The sequence below is a fragment of the Macadamia integrifolia genome, chromosome 3 (genome assembly GCF_013358625.1).
Source record: "Macadamia integrifolia cultivar HAES 741 chromosome 3, SCU_Mint_v3, whole genome shotgun sequence".
Lineage (NCBI taxonomy): Eukaryota > Viridiplantae > Streptophyta > Magnoliopsida > Proteales > Proteaceae > Macadamia > Macadamia integrifolia.
In genome coordinates this window covers 35286188-35304237 of record NC_056559.1, presented here as the reverse complement: position 1 = coordinate 35304237, position 18050 = coordinate 35286188, and the positions used below count along the sequence as shown (strand labels likewise).

The following is an 18050-nucleotide window of genomic DNA, read 5'->3' as shown; positions in this document are numbered from 1 at the left end:
CTTTACTGATTGCCCATTGGTTTGTCTGATGATGGTCTCTCAACCTTTTTTCCCTGCTTTGCTTCTCTTTCTTTTTTCAGCTCGTTTTACACTCTCCTTGTATATATTAGTGGTGCCCATGAGTCCACAACGATCATGAGAGAGAGAGAGAGGCTATCATTTTTGAGCAGGCCACTCTTATCCAAGTGGAATGTGAACATGTTGTTTAACTATTGTGTATATCCCCTGATTGGACCACTGGACACCTAACATTGGATGATACACAGTCTTCAGTCTCATCTGGCTGAAATTTAATCTCCAAATCAGAAGTTAAGATCTTCTAAACTTCGATATTATCTACAACTTTGAAATGCAGCTGACACAGAGTAGTTCAGATCAATGTCTACTGGATCCATCGTGTTCTTGGATGGTGCATTGCATTGCAGTTCACAAGTGCTTGTAATTCCAGCAGGATTTCTCATTGACTTGAAAGCCTTCCTTCCAAGAATTCTGTTGGCTGTCAGACATTCCATAGCTTTAACTTTCAACATATTTCACAAATTAAGACTCACTTAGACATTTAGCTATGGTGACGCATCACCTGGCAATATATCCAGTGCTGCTGTTACTCCAGGGCACCAATGCCTCATGACTACACCATATTTCTTGCCCAATTATATGAAGCCCACAAGCAGTTCCGATGCAAGGAAGGAGCAATCACAGGTAAGCACCCAAGGTTCTCAAACTAGTCCTAGCAAGAGTCCAAATGAAAACAATTTTATTCATATAAAACCTTCATCTGCTTCTGGTCACAAACCGGCAAGGACTCTAACAAAGACAACTATTTTGAAACCAGTAAGGACTTTAACAAAGACATCTAGTTTGAAACTACAGAGGCATTCAATGAAGAATAGGCCAGATATTGCTCAATGTTCCATCCTGATTATATGGTAATTGCAGGTTGGAATATAAAGATACAACCAAGAAGTGATACAATTTCTTAGGCGATTGATCACCCAAACTAATCACATGTTGTTTTAGAAACTCTACCAAAAACTTACCTCATGAGGATAAGTAATTGTGGAGGCAAGTATTTTAGCTATTGAAGAAGCAATGGCAACATGTCCGGGACTAAGTTTATCAACGGTTGTGTTATCTGAGCAGTTTTAACCACCATGTTCAGCAACAATGCAGTCCAACAAAAAAATCTAGATACTATATCCAAACAGTATCATAGTTACCTCTTCTCGCTAGATAAGACTTCATATTTTCATATGCTGGAAACTGGATGGCAACATGGCTTACCCCCACTAATGAAGGCAAAACACCACTGTTTCACCAAATGAAAATAGCATCATGAAACTGAAAATATAAAGTCAAAACATTTATCTGCAATGAAGAAGACAACTTAGACACTAGGCCTCTAAGCTGCTCCAGCTTCCAAGTTAACACAGTATGAACATTACTTAGCTTCTGAGTTAACTTCATTCAGAAGCTACAATGAAACCAGTTAAGAGTCAAATATGAAAATAAGAATGACAAGGCAGCTGAAATGATGCATCATCCTTATTGAATCCTTTGCAAGTTGGATTCCAATAAGTGAATCAATCTTTGAACTACAAATAGTAAAGAAACAACTGACCTATACAACCCTCGGATTCCCTCTTCATGCATAATCCTTCTCAAAGCAGAAAATACGCTATTGTAAGGCACCACATCTGGTCTCATTCCCTGCATCTGAAGAATGAAGAAAAACAAATGAATTTGAAGAAAAAAAAAACCATTATAAGAAACAATGAAAGTTAATCCCTATTGCTGCTACCAACGTATCTGTAGTCTAACCTATTTTCTTCTTGCCACATCACATTACATTGCACAAGATGGCAAAGACACGACTTCCATTAAATACATGAAACTATTCATGCGAAGTCCTATTGAACATAGAAGGTACATGGTAAAACTTCCAATGCCCAAACCTTATAGAAGGTAATGGTAAAACTTCCAATGCCCAAACCTCACAGTGTGAAAGATTTCTATCCTTTATTTCTGAGAATTGGCAGAGAGAGGACAATGAGAGATTGCACATGATGATAAGCTTAAGAAAGATAAGAATGGATAGTATCTTCAGGAATTCCAATGGTAAACAATCTCCATCTCCCGAATAAATACAAAAAATGAGGGAAAATCATCTCTGGGAACACAAGCATGGAGTTGATATACAATTAGGAAATCAGAGTTTCATTCTAAACCCAACCCAGTCAGAGACCCAGTACCAGAGTATCTATCAATGGGAAAAAAAATGTTGCAATTCTAAATGGGACGCAGGAGGAATTAGACCATTATCTACAAGAATCATACAATGTTAATTAGAACCAAAGTATGAAGTAAAAAGTAACAGCATTACAAGACATTAAAATCCTGTCAGGAAACCTGATAATTGCTTTCATAATGTAATGTTAATTCATCGGAACCATAGGGAACTTGATACCTAAGGGATCATGAGATAGCAGCCAAAAACAAAGGGTGTGTTCATGAAAGCACTGGAGCCTTTAGACTCCTTGATATTAGGATATTCCACAACTAGTGAGAAAAAAATGATAAATCCACGGCCTAAGAGATGTGAAACAGCAGAGGAGAAAGAAGTAGGAAGTCTATTTACATTGAGTACGGATGGATCAGTACAGAAGGAGTATATTTATAAATGCTAGTTACTTGTCAAAATGAAGTGGGGATACTAGGATCTAACTGTCCTGAATTTACAAAGTTATAGTAGGTTGTTTTGTGAACCAACACCGTTCAACAAATCCTACTGTAACCTTCTTCAACAAGGAATATATTAATCCAAAATGCAAAATTGAAAACCGTTTCCACAGATACAATCTGAACTTCCAGCAGTACACTTGCCATATGCAACACTTTCTAGTTTACATTTAAGGAGCATTTCCATATTCTTTTTCTTTTTTTTTTGGTCGTTGTGTCTGTATAAACAAAAAACAGAGCGCATATGTCAAATATGTGCTTGTTTTTTGACAGAGAAGACTGCTTTATCTTAAATAGCATGAGGGGTTACTGATGGAAAATAGACTGCATACAAAATGGTGGCAAGAGAGCCTTTGGACACACTGTTCCTTCTTTTTATCTGTTCAATGTCAGCATCGACGTAACTTCTTTTTAGCAACCCAGTGCACGAGGATCCCGCTATATAGCAGAAGTCAGAGGAACCAAGAATGAAACACTTAATATATTATGACAGCTCAGGTCAATTAGATATACTACGGTGGAATTCATTGGGAAGAATGAATGTCTATATATTATAATACTTGTTATGGTCTTATTATAAATTGAAAGCCAAGAAAACTAATTTGTATTTAAGCACACCACATATTTGATATACAGTATAATTTCAAATTATGCTTGCGACTACAAATTGATGCTAAGTTTAAATTATAGCAGGGTTCTACACTTGGAACAAAGTTAATTGTACAGTATCAATTCAACAAACTGACCCTGTGAAAACATTGGCTGCAAGAACCAAACACATCATTGTGGAAAACATACATAGAAATAAAGGATGAGCACAATAATAAAACCACACAACCAAGCTGTAGAATTCCAAGAATCTTGATGGATTTGAACCATCATACCCTGGGAAAAGTCCCAGGTGCTCTTCCATTTTTGAGCTAAAGATTCACCTACAATCTAAAAATGTTAGATTTCAAGAGACTAAATGATGGATCATGGATTCATGACATGCAATCTTTGTTTGACAAGAACTATTTTATCTTTTCAAGGATGAAAAAGATGTGCACTTCTCATTTGCAAGTTGTGCTAGGTTTAAGAACCCATGGCCATGAGTGGCCATAAATTGGATTTGCTGACCCACAAGATAAATGGATAATGTGTAGGTTGACTCATTGGACCCTGCTGGTCCTAATAACATTAATTGATTGTGTCTTCTTCCAGTCCATACAAAATAACAAGAATTCTTTCCCAAAATAGAAAATTTCTTCAAGATTGATCAAAATATTCATGGCCAGTGATGAAAATTCAAGCTTCAATCAGGTGTAGACTATGAGAGTTGAGTCCAAGTAGAATATGAACAGTAACGGAGTGGCCGACTAAGTGAACCCATTGTGCCCTAAATAGTAAACTGTTAAACTTAGTGCTGTCTCCTAGATTCATCAGTAAGTAAAAGAGCTGATTGACTGGTTTGAGTTAGGGAGGGAGTTACCACATCCACTGTTCAGACCCTTGTTCTGGTGTTCAACTCCTATTAGTGGGAATCCCAAATCCCAGTTAATATTTTTACTGTGAAGTAATATGGAAATCCATCGAAGTACCTTGGAGTTGGACAAAAATCAAATACAAAATTTTACAGAATAATTGAATTTTGCACTTTCAAGTAGATTATGAATTAATAACTGGAAGAAGAAGAGATAAGGCCAAGAGGGCCTCAATCCTCATAGGTAAGGCATTCATCAGTAGCGGGGTTGTCCTTGCAGTAGGCCTCCAGTGGGTCGGTTTTCTTCTTTTTTTGTCTACCAAAGATGGCTACTGCACTCACCTCTTCCACCTCATCCCACACCGCTGCACACTCCCTGCTTGTTGGTTCACCAGCACATGCCTCCTCTGCACCCTTTACGCTCTCTGTCACCTTCTCCAATATCCTATCTGGTGCAGTCCTCACGTACATGCCACCACCTCCTCTCCCTCCCAAGTTTTACTGCTGTTTCATGTTCATGTTCATGTTATGTAAACTGCTAATTACTTGGCTAAAATTAAGTAAAAGAAAACTAAACAACAAATATATTCAAGTAAAATGTCAATGGAAATCAATGTACAGTACTCATATCATTAACCAGTACATAATAGATAGATATAATAGTTTCTAATTTCAGCAGGTTTGGAGTGCTTGGACCACCCTAGGCATTCAATGGAATTCAACCTGAGGGTCTCAAAGTCTTCTGAACTCTACAAATCAATCCCTCCTATATAAACGACCCACTACATTTCTGGATTTTCTAGGCTATGGGTTTGAATGTATCCTTATTGAAGTAATGTTTGGAATACATTAATCAGGTTCTCAACTTGCAGAGAAAATGTAAAGATAAAAGAAAAATGGAATCTAAAATGAGAGGAGGGGAAAGGATACCATTGGCTACCTAGTACCACCACCACCACTCGAAATGCAACAAGAATTTGTTGTATATGCAATCTTTTAAGAAGACCAGAACAATAGAAATGGGACATCTTTAGAGTCAGCCACTAATGAGATAAAAGAACAAGAAAACAACATTATGTGCATTACCTTAGTAAACGGTCTATGCAGATTGACTCGAGTGGTACCATTCAATATTGGGAGGATCTACAAAAGAGTCAACGACTTGTTATGATACTAAGATATGGCATCTCAATATAATTAAAAGAAATAAAAAGAAGGGCAAAAACAAAGTATTACTGTTCAAATCTATTTGCATTGGTTGATTGAGCAACTGGGTATTTGCAACCTCGGTATTTGCATTAACCTAACAGATTTAGAGGAGAATTTTTTTTCAATGTTAGTGACAAATAAGAAATTGAAAAACTACTATAATTATTTAACAATAACATGTGAGGAAGAAAGATAAAGACTCTCACCCAACTACACCTAGTCACGTTATGCCCTATACCATTGCAACCTGAGCAATGATAAGCCCTTCTGTTAGAAATATTCTCCGTGACTGACCTCATACGAGAATTTTTAAGCCTCCCTCTCGTTGTAGAGCACTGTCTCAGATCCATGGCAAAAGGACAGTCTTGATTCAAAGATACGTCAATGCCGCAATTTGATCCCAAATTGAAAGTAAAAGACCCAACAGCTGGTTCCAATTTCAACACCTCCTCTAAACCTTCACTCAAAACTTTTAGTGCAACATCAAATCTCTCTTGGGAAAGAGATCCTTCAGTGGCTATCCGGTTAGCAATGTCATGAAGTTTCCACACAGGTAGGGGTTGTTCTTCAGATAAGCCCTCAACATGTCCACTCCCACTACTATCATATAGGGCAGATTTTGACCATCTAGGCAAAACATATTGTTGGGGAATCTGGGATCTATCAGTTTTCACATACACTTTAAGTATATGCCTGCAGAGTAAGCCTTTCTGCTCGAACATCTTGCAATCACAAGTGGTAATTTCGGCCTCTTGGTTGTCTAGCACATAGTTCACGTTATTCTCTTAATCCCTATCCAACGAAAACACCTCGTACCTCTTAACTGAGATTTCCCAATCACACTGCCTAAGCCCAAGACCAAAACATGCATACCACTCCTCCGTGAAAACCCTGAACACCTTTGCCGTATAAACATTTGCGGCTTGCTTCTCAATATTATGGGATGTACGACAAGAAGGAGTTGAGGTGATGCAACCAAAGTCTGCCTTAGCTTCTTTTTCCCGTCTTTTCTTAATAGCCTCTTCATATTGTGTCACAAATTCATTAATTGGGGTGGAAGGTGTGAAGAAACCTTTAAAGTAATTGTTCATTGATTCCGCTCTTTGTGTCGTGCTCATACCAGCAAAAAAAGTATCAACAAAATAACATGACACCCAATGCATGCGTATTTTGTACTGCCTCCTCAACCACTTATGCTCCTTTAAATTATACCTCTGAATCATACTAAGCCATCTCGTCTCAAATTCAAATGGTGATTTTGAATCATTAATGCAGCTCTTATATACTGCTTTCAAATCTGTATATTTCTTAAATAAAGGCCTCATGTGAATGATCCTATGCTTCTCCAAATGCCATCCACATAGCCGATGGACAGTAGATGGAAATACATACTGGATAGCTCTCATTATCCCTGGATCTTCGTCAGTGAATATTGCCTTTGGATGAATGTTGTGCATTGCTTGAAGCCACGTCTGAAAAAGCCATATGAATGAATCCTTCGTTTCATCGGCTATCAAGCCACAACCGAACAATATACACTGCATGTGATGGTTAACACCAGTAAATGGAGCAAATGGAAACTTGTACTTATTTTTATTGTAAGTTGTGTCAAACACAATTACATCACTAAACTTCTTATATTGTTCTCGTGCACGACTATCTATCCAAAAAATCCCTGTCAACTGTTGCTCCTCGTTGACACGGATTGCATAAAAGAACCCTGCATCTGTAGCACGCTTTCTATCTAAATAATTGATGGCTTGTTGACAGTCAACCCCTATAAACTTTCTACGCTTGGTCCTAAACATATTCCTGCAACGGTCCTCAGTTATACCAACATGTTGCTCTCCACCGGCCAACTCTTTTAGAATTATCATTATTAGTGATTGTCTTACCCCACACCTCTGTAGCGGTTCCAGTAGTTGCATTGTACTTCTAGTAACTTTCTGGTGTGAGCGAAGTCTAAATGCATCATTCGGATTCACTGTTGGATGGTTGTGCTCTGTTTCACAAAGATCCACCACCCATTTTCCATTCCTGGACTTGATCCTCATCACGGCTTCACATTTGGTTTTCTTTGTTGCACGAGGTGTATAATTCAATCCCCTCCGCCGCTTATCATTACACCATTTTTCACCTTGGTTTGCACAAACAAATGACCTAGCAAGGATATGATTATCAACTCTTGAGCGCTCCACCCTAAATTTTCGTACTGAAAAACCCATCTCCCTTGCATAGTTGTTATAGTGGTTATATGCATCATCCTCAGTCTCGAATTCCATGCCAACAAATGGTTCCAATTCATTAATGGAAGTTCTTGAAAGTGGGATCTGATCATCCCCTTCGAAGCCCAAATTGATGGCTTCATCGTTGGTAACCTCCTCATCAGTAGACCCAGAAGATATGCTGCCACCCCCATTTTCATCACTTTGAACAAAACTATTTTCTTCCTCTTCGGGACTAGAATTGTCATCATGCACATCAATTTCTTCTTCGTTGGATGTGCTATGGTCCTCCCTCCCAACAATCAATTCGTCACTCTGCCCAATTGTATTATGGTCCATTCGATTGTTTTCCAAATCAAATACTTCATATGCATCTGAAACACGAGTAGTACCACTCGATAAAGGAACATGACCTGCTAATGACTGCTCATCTAACCAATTCCTTTCCATTTCCCAAAAAAATGAGTTATACTGCAGAAACCTGTAATAAATATGACTAAATCATTTAATACTGAAAAAATCACAATAATTAATTTTGTAAATTCATAAGCTTAATAATTTAACAACTAGTTTGGCTATTAAAGAAATTTTTTTCATAGTAATTGAACAATGCTAATCTTCGCTAAAAACAATAATATCTATAACCATCCCTTGCACCAACACCACTACTTTTTTTTTTATCAAACAACTCACATTTTCTACCTATATCATACACCTTAACTTTCAGTTCTATCATGAAGTTTCAATTCAAAACAGAGGTTGAATAGAAAAATAAAAATTCAAATTTTAACAAATAATCAACTCAGGAACGAAAGATAATATAAACTTTTTTAAAGGAGGTAATGCTTACTTGTAGAATGAAATAAAACCACTTCTTCAATCGGGATATTGGTAGAGCCCTATTCTGCTGAGCTGCTGAACACTAAACCAGTGGTACAAAACGGAAGATATGAAGAGAGATGGATGCATCTAGAAAGAGAGCAAGAGATGTGAAGAAAAATAACCTGAGAAGTTAAAAGACAAGGATTTAACAAAGAACTAAAGCAAGCTTGTGTAGACAGCCAATGATCTAACTAAAAATGAAAAAAAATCAAAAAATAGTAGCAACAAAAGGACCTTATTTACAGTTAGGAAAAAAAAGTTCCATAGAGAACAGTAGCATGTAAGTTTTTGTCCATTTATAACCAAGTCTATTTTGCTACTGTTCCCATTGTGTGTTTTTATGGACCCTATATAACCCCTAATTGTGTGTGACTACAACATTCTTTTACCATTTAGCTTGATATACCAAGTAAAATGTTAGTCAAATGTCTTCACATCATTCACAAAATATAAAGTTAGGTATAAGAGGGAATTGAGTTAGTTCTCTTAAATCTATCTTCTCTAAAGTTGCACTCAAAGACTACCATTAGTTTTAATTAATACATAGAATAGATACATGCAATTTTTTAGAGAACAGAGTAACAAAAAAAAATCCATTTTTATTTAGTTTTTACTTGTGAAATCAATACTAAGATTTGAGGTTGTAAGTTCCTAAATCAAGATGGTGTTGTTCTGTAAATAGGTATGTTGCTACTGATATTCCAAGTGACATTCTAGTACATATTGGAGATATTAGTTTCCACTTACACATGGTAATTGATTCTCAGCTCTCAAGACACTTTTCCAAGCTTCTGAAATTGAGATCATAGATTAAATGGTAGGTTTGTTTATAATTTGAAATTGGAGATGAACTGATGGGGATTTTTATAATTTAAAATTGGTAAAATATATGGATTCCGTTTTTGGGTTTATAATTTTCCCCCTTCCTATTGGAAGTATCCCCTGCTTTCTATGAGTGGAAGGATGAACAGGATCATATATGATTCGCGGGATGCAGACCTGAACAAGATAATAATGGATGATCTTCCAGGTGGAGATGATGCATTTGAGCTTGCTACAAAATTCTGTTAAGGAATTGCAATTTATCTCGCAACTGCAAATATCTCAGGCCTTAGATGTGCTGCAGAGTATCTTGAGATGACAGAGGACTTTGAAGAAGGAAAACTGATATTCAAAACTAAAGCCTTTCTGAGTTTTGTGGTCTTGTCTTCATGGAGAGACTCCATTCTAGTGTTGAAGAGTTGTGAGCCACTCTCTCCATGGGCAGAAAACCTTCAGATAGTACATACGTGCAGCGAATCTATTGCTTGGAAGGCTTGTGCCAACCCAAGAGGTATCAGGTGGGCTTATACAGGAAGACCCACAAAGGTCTCTAGTCCAAGCTGGAATGAGATGAAAGAATCAAGCCCCAATACGAATCAGCAGGTTCCTCCATATTGGTGGTTGGAAGTTGCCAGAGACAGAAACCTTTCCTTGACAAAGTTCGAGGTCCTAGCAGAGGCCTTACCCGAATCACCAAGAACTTGTGATGATGGACTTTATCATGCAGTTGATTCATATCTAAAGGTAATTCAAGGTTTTTCTTTTTCTGCACAGTTTGCTTTTTTCTCTTGGATGTACCTTCAGGTAATTCAAGTCTTGAGTTCCTTATCTCCTGTTACAAAGGTTTAGCCTTTCTGCTCCTATGTAAGTTGATTAATATTTGATGATGAAATTAACATATGATAAACATGAATTCATCAATATCAGATATCAGTGACGTAACGAACAAATTAACCTGATGGAAAACAATTGCAATGATTTGTATATAGCAGAAGAATTACAAAACAAAAAAGCTGACATGATAGAAAACCAATGCCATAATTTGGATAGAACAGAATTCAAAAAACTATAGTACTCTTATAATTACTATTTCATTGAACAGGGCTCTTGGTAGCAGATACTAATTCATGTGAAGAACCGGTAGTCATATTATGACCATACATATATGTAAATACACACAATATATAGGCAGATAAGTTCATTTATCTCTCTCTCTCTCTCTCTCTCTCTCTCTCTCTCTCTCTGATTGGATTTTATTTCTATTTATAAACTCACAGGCTCATCCAACACTCTCTGAACATGAGAGAAAGAGGCTCTGCCGGCAGGGACTGTCAGAAGCTGTCGATGGATGCTTGCGTGCATGCTGCAAAAAATGAAAGGCTTCCATTGAGAGTAGTGGTACAGGCCTATTCTCTGAACAGATAAAGATAAGCAATGCCATAGCAAACAACTCCCTGAAGGAAACTGGGGAATCTCATTACCGGCCAATAATATCATCTCACAAGGCCTTGCTTGAAGGGACTCCACAATCCTTCCAAGAGGGCAGACAGTTATGGTCTAGGACTGCATCACAGAGTCTCACCGATGATATCTGTATCTCGCCAGTGAGATAAAAATCTCACCAGTGAGAGTTGTATCTCACCAGTTATATCTATATCTCGCTGGCCCAAAGGGCGAGTGGTAGCAGCACGCACGGTTGGTGCCATTACAAAGTCTTTGAACTTTTTCTGTTCTGATTTTCTATTATTATTGATACCAAGGTGTTTCCTGTAGTATTTAGAAAAATACTAGAGATGAGAAAGACGGGAATAAGGAGCAGGCCGGGAGGTTTCATTCCATTCTTTAATTGCGTACACCATAAATAAATAAAAAAATTGAAATTCAGACTTTGTAGAAGTAAGTTCAGAACAAGTGAAGGTAAATACCTGATTTCTATGTTCTATCTTTTGTTTCCATGGATTGCTTTGACCCAATTTGTGTGAACTGCATTGTGTTGTGAAATTAAAAAAATTAGCGAGATGGAGACGGATCTTCTACATAAAAGAGGCCAGTTCTAGAGAGAAACCATTGATGGAGAGACAAAAAAAGGTTGCAGAGAGAGCGAGAAAGAGAGAGAGACCAACTGTCATTATCCCACTCTTCCTTATTATTTGGAAGGGAAGAAGTTGGGGTAGTTACGTTCACCATTCCGTGACCATCACAGCAGGTTAAATATAAGAATAACCTGATTTTTCCACCTTAAAAACTGGGAACCGATTACAATATAAAAAATTATTTGATGGTTTAGATTAATTCTTATTAAATGGACGGTTTATATTTAAAGAAAGTGAAAATAAGATTGCAACACGTACGTGCTGCTACCACTCGCCCTAATTTAATTTTCTTTAAATTTAAAAAATAAATAAATAAATAAATAGAGAACGTCGTAGGCTTGCCTATCCAGGTTTGGACTTTGGACCGGCTTTGCACAAGTAATTCGGATGTCCTCCCCTTATGCCCTCGTGGCAACTTCAGGGGTGCAAAAAGAGGACCTGGCTCCTCTCTTAAGGGTTGATTGCATAGATCTGTCCGTTGCTATGTGGGTGATCGACATATGTCTAAGCAGTGATTCAATAGTTGTACTTCTACCAATCAAAACAGAGGCATTGTGCCTAGAGCCGATGAATCACTGTTTAGACACGTGTTGATTGCCCCAGGTAGTTATGGGCAAGACATAGGCGATCAACGCTCAAGACAGGATCACAATCCATAAAAAGAACCAGACCAGATTTTTGAAAACCCATGCCCAAGACACCAACACATCCCACACATGTGAAAAGGATACAATAGAGATCCATTGGACCATAACTTGACACGTCCCCTCAAGCTAGAGCATATAAATATCCCATATTTGTTAAAATAAATCAACCAAATGGTCAGTAGATGAAACAAACAAGTAACAATCAACTTCTTCATAACAACATCTCACACGAAATGGCAATTAATCTCAATATGTTTGGTCATTTGTGAAACACTAGGCTGCTGGCAACATAGTTCTAAATCTTGGTTGAAACTTTAGGCACCATTGATAACGTTTTTAGAAACATGTTTTTTCTTTTTTAGCACTCAGAAATTGAAAAACATCTCAAAAACTGTTTGATAAACTTGTTTCGTTTCACCTGTTTTTTGAAACATAAATAGAAATTTATGCTTATTTCTGGTCTAGGAACGGGTTTGACGAAGAAAATTAGACTTGTTTTTCCGTTTCTTGGAATAACTTATGGGCCAAAAAATCGATGAACTCTCGATGAAAAGTTGCATCTCCCAACCTAGCATTTACCTTAGCTGGCAGCTTTCGAAAGTTCAAAGATTCTCCAGGAAAAAGAAAATGAATACATTGAATTTTTTTCTTTTCAAAGTTCGAAGATTTATGTATTCACGTCTATTGATTCCTTTTTGGGTTTCTTCTAATTCTCTTTGGACCCTCATGAATTGATTATTGAATCATTGCTGTGGATTGAAGTTCGAATTCTCCTTCAAAATGCACACCAACCCAAGCAATCCACCCAACCCTATTCAATTAGAGAAACAAGTATATCAAACACAAAAAAGTTCATTTTTTGTTCCCAAAAACAACAGAAACGTTATCAAATAGTGCCTTAAGTTTCAACCGAAATTTCATAGTTTCGTAGAGTGCCGAAACAAAACTATGGGTCGAAATCAAAATGTAACTGGTTTCGAGAAAATTTCTCATGTTTTGCATGGTTAGACCAAACCTGGTCCAACCTATGCTATATAAGTGACTTATTTCAATGGAATTACACATTGTTTCCCATATTTCGACAAAAACATACAAGTTTCATATGTTTCAACCAACAAAGGGGGAATTTGGCAACAAAACTTCAAATTTGGCTCCTATTCTTACAATTTTCTTCTACTATCTTGCATTTTCAGCCAAACTCAACCTAAAAAGGCTTCTTTGATGCTTCAAGCTAAACCCACTTTTCCCTGAACTTCTTTTTTTGTTCAACCCAATAGTAAATATAATACTCAGAAAGGCTACACTCGAGGTCCACTCAATAGTTTAGACCTACGGAGGAGGCAGTTGGGATGGGCATGGACATGGATATATCAAACTTGTCTGGCATAATGGAAGCTAGGGGTGAACATGGGTTGGGTTTCTTAAAATCGTGGCCCAACCCTAGTTCCTCAAAACTCAACCCAACCAATTTCATGCCAACCCAACTCCGCCCTACTTGACTCTGGTAAGGCCAGGTTGGGACGGATTTACTCTAATTGGCCCTAATTTTTTACAAGGTTAGGTTAACCATGATTGCCCCTGTTTTCACCATTTTGTGTCTTATGCATTAAAAAAAAAAAAAAGCAGGTGAGAGAGGAAGGGGGAAATCACAGAGAAATCTTGTAGTACACAACTTATGGTTGGAGCTACCTATAAACTCTACCCAAAATTGAGTTGTGAGAGTTATATCCCTATCAACTTATATGATTGTTTGTTTTTCAATTCTATAGTATGTCATTTTAATAGCTTATTTACATTTTTCAATATGTAAGTTGGAAGGAGGTTAGGTATGCCATCGGTTTTCTTGGAGCTAGTGGCTCAATCAATGGGAGGGCTGGGATGGAAGGGGGATGGGGGCTTTTCCAAGGGGAGGAGGAAAGAGATAGACACCGATTTGGGTATACTAGCGGCATACCCAATCTTTTCCCATGTAAGTTATATGTAGGCATAGTGTTATAACAAATTAATAAGGCTAGTGTACAACATCATTTATCGTACATTAGAAAACTTAGATCAACACTACAAGTATAATTTGGGATGCTCTGTCTATGAAAATAGTTCATGAATTTAGTTGAAAAGGTAAAAAATATACGTCCCGTTCGGTTACAATGGGAATTTAAAGGGAAGGGAAGGGAAGTTAAATTTTCATACTTTAAAAAGAAATGTTAATATAACTCCATGTGATTGTATAAACTACTTAAACTTTAGTTGTGATATGAATCATAGCTCTATACTCAACCTCAATGCTGGATGTTGTTGTTCTTTGCTGAGACTTCAAGCAATGTTCATATTATTTGTTATATGTCTAATTTAACTATATCTTACAAAATCTCGGCAAAGGATATTAATGGACCACATAGAAAGATAAATGAGCCATGATAGTTGAGTAGAAATCAACAAGATTAAGAGATCCGATCACCAAACATAAGTCAAGAGACTCCGAGCACAGATCAAGAGAGTCAATACCGAGCATGGAATCAAACAAGAGGGAGGCGAGATGTCAATCTCAATCAATAAAGACATTATAATTACATCCTTGGCTCCATGAAAGAACCGAAGGAGTGGGGGTTACAATATAGCTGACCACTGGAAAAGCGACACCCACCAATCTCCACATACACTAGGGCCATTACGATTATAACCACCAAGGGGAAAACCCCCACAACCAGCAGAAACTACCCATGATTCTCCGTTGATGCCCATTGCTGGGATTAAGGCCCAAGTAAGGGTGTAAATAAATTCGGTTCTGGATATTCGGTTTGATTTTGATTTGGTTCAAAAGAGAGTTGTTGTTCCCCGAACCGAATTGAGAACTAACTTGGTTCTAACATGTGATACTTTAACTGAGCCGAGCTTGGTTTGATTTTTAGTCAGATACATTTGGTTTGGGCAAAATTGCCAGCTGAATTTTGAGAAACTACTTATATTAGGTAAACAGAAAACAAAATACAGAGAAACTGATCCACTAACCCTAGCTAGATGAATTGACAAACTAATATCAGTAAGTAGAGACTACTCTATCACATGAAAGGATTAGACCAAAAAAATATATTAAGAAGATGGAAGAGATGATTGCAGACAAAGCATGAAGCTTTAGAGTTCAGAACCACCATGAATGTTAATCTTCTCTTGTCAACTAGAGTGTAATGGTTCTAATTTAGAGTTGGGAGATGAGAGATACCTTCCCCAGCCAAGTGTCGCCTGAAAATGAAGATGTAACCCATATACCCAAGGTCTTGACTGCCATAATTGGGAAGGAGCGATTGACAAGAGAGATTTGCAATGAAGTGAAAAGTAAACCAATTGGCCAGCTCCAATTCCAAAAGCTTCTGCGATGGGACTCTTCATTTAGACAAAATAGAATAGAAAAACTAAAAGGCCTTCCTTCCTTCTTCTTCATTATTTGATATTATTTTAATTTTAATAATAAAAATTCCATAATAAATTTCTTATTCATCCAAAAAAAAATAATGATGTTATGGGAGTTGTGAATAAGACATTTTACAATTATACATAATACATCTAACTTTGACATCTCCATTCCATTTTGAATTTAAGGAGACTGGGTAATGAGTGCTATTTTTTTTTTTTTATTCTGGAAATAAATACACATAGAAACTAGAATATTAGAGTTTATACATCATATCAACATTTTGAATCAATCGTTTCCTAGTCATCTCTTCTCTAGCCATATTGTTAAGCATAGTGATAAACATGTTAGTTTTTAGGCAAAAAGTTGGGTAAAAAAAAACTCCATTTCCAAATGGAGAGGTATAGATGTCCAAGGCCAAAGGTTAAGGTAATTATCATTAGTCATTGCAAAATAATGATTTAGATCCTCCTCATTGCTCCATATGTTGTCCACATTCCATCCTTTCTCTCTTGCTTTCTATATCTCATATAGAAGTCCCCTTATAGCGAGTGGTCTCACCATTTTTCTTGTCATCAAATAATTTGCTTGAAAAAAGATACAATTGCCTTTATGTATAAAAGAAAAAGCCCAACCAGATGTTTTTGGTTTTGTCTACAATCCCTGTAACAGTTAGTCATTTTTTTGAAAAAGGGGAGGGCGAGAGAGGTATAGAAGGAAAAATAATCCTCTGTTTTTCTCATCCCTGTTTTTCCTTGTTTTGCTACCTGCAGAACGCGACACGTGGACAACTTTAAGACCAACGCACCGGATGTAATAATCCTCACCCAATCTTGACCGTTGGTCTCCTTATTGTTCTCGTGTCGCGTTCTGCAGATAGCAAAACAAGGAAAAACATGGATGGGAAAAACAGAGGATTTTGATCCGTATAGAAGTGGTGGTTGAAAAGTAGAGGGGATCACCTAAGATGCACTAGATTTATCAAAATCCCATTAGAAATCCAATATTCAACCAGTTTTAGGATGAGAAGTGGATTTGGTTTTTCAAGACTAAAAGTTACTTGGTTTCCATGTCTCCAGATAAAGTAACATATAAGCATGAAATTGAAGAGGAAAAATTACGGTTTATTTCTGGAAATATCATTGGAATTAAAGAAATACATGAGAAAAATTATTGAAAGAGGGAACAGGAAAAAGATCAGGTTTAAATCCCAAAAGATTGGTAGCCCATACTCTTCTCAAAAATTCACACTCAAATAGAACATATATGCCACAAAGATTCTTGATAGTTGTAGCAAAACCCACACATTGGGTAATGAATGCTATTAAATTCAGTTCTCAGTTCCAACTGATGATTCTTTAGTTGAATTCGGAAGCAAGTCGAACCGAAGTAAATACTCAAGTACTCAAACCGGATTTGAACAGAATTTATTCGGTTCAGTTTAGTCCGATTAATTTGGCTTGATTTCGGTTTCAATTATAAATTGACACCCTTAGGATCAAGGGCCACCCACGATGAACATAGTAGATGGTTAATCGCATCACAAAAATCGCCCAGACTTGGGAATAAAGAGGGAGAAGGAATCCAAAACCAGGTACATTTCACACACATGCAAGGCACTTCCTTTCCTTATTCCCGAACTCCTTAAATGCTTAAGTCCAGATTTTTGACTTAAGCATCAGAAAGTCCCCCACCGGAGCCTCCTCCAAATTCGATCACCTCTTCTACTCTCTTTGTATGCACATTCGGCCGAACAGGAATTTACGATAATACAAACCAAATCAAATCAAGTATAATCCATACAAACCAAACCAAATTGATCCTAAACAGACTAAACCCTACAATCATGTGCCTTTTTTTGTTTTTTATTTTTTGGTTTTGTAAGAATCATGCGTTATTGTTGAGTTGTGCAAAAAGAGTTGAAAGATACCACACTTGACATTGTGTGAATTAATGTTTCTTCATGAGGTTGAAAATTTCCTTCCCAATTTTATTTGTTATAAAAGGTAATTTTCACTTCAACCAATTTGAACTAAATTACTGAGGCTCTTTACAAATCAAATGAAACTGAACCAATCCGATATGGTTTTGATTTTGAGATTATAAAAATTATTCTGCACCTGGAAAGGACCGAATCCAACTTTAAAATAAAAATCGATCTAATTGACACCTTAAATTCTACCCATGAGAAGATCTGTTTTTGGTAATTCAAGCAATTAGTTCACCAAGGTGGGGAATGAACCCCACCAATATAGAAAATTACCAAATTACCTCGAACTTGTGAAAAATACACTTTCACTTCTAAAACTGCACTTGTTAGCAGTTGAATTGTTCTCTCTTCTCATAGTGGGCCTCTTTTCTTTCCCCTGCTAGCATGAGACTCTATAAGTCCACTAGCTCTATTTCTTTTGAGAATAAATAGAGGGGTGTGCTTTGTGATACCCTACTTTCTAAACTCGGTCTAATTGCCCAGTTGGTTCGGTTTGGTCTTACAGGACCTGAACCCTTGCGAGCCGAGTTGAGTACCTTATAAAGTATGGTGGCAAGGATGACTCTGAACTC

The 18050-nt window shown here is 37.1% G+C and overlaps 2 protein-coding genes across 2 annotated transcripts; both read right to left on the bottom strand.

The window, feature by feature from the left end:
* Positions 1 to 944: 944 nt before the first annotated feature.
* LOC122072898 (nicotinamide adenine dinucleotide transporter 2, mitochondrial-like) lies at positions 945 to 1713 on the bottom strand. Its single transcript, XM_042637333.1, has 3 exons — positions 1622 to 1713; positions 1221 to 1309; positions 945 to 1135 (listed from the first exon to the last, which is right to left on the bottom strand). The coding sequence occupies exons 1-3, from the start codon at positions 1705 to 1707 to the stop codon at positions 1026 to 1028; spliced, it is 285 nt and encodes a 94-aa protein (XP_042493267.1). The 5' UTR covers positions 1708 to 1713; the 3' UTR covers positions 945 to 1025.
* A 4482-nt stretch (positions 1714 to 6195) lies between these two features.
* LOC122074419 (protein FAR1-RELATED SEQUENCE 5-like) lies at positions 6196 to 8085 on the bottom strand. Its single transcript, XM_042639236.1, has one exon. The coding sequence runs from the start codon at positions 8083 to 8085 to the stop codon at positions 6196 to 6198; it is 1890 nt and encodes a 629-aa protein (XP_042495170.1).
* Between the last annotated feature and the right edge of the window lie 9965 nt (positions 8086 to 18050).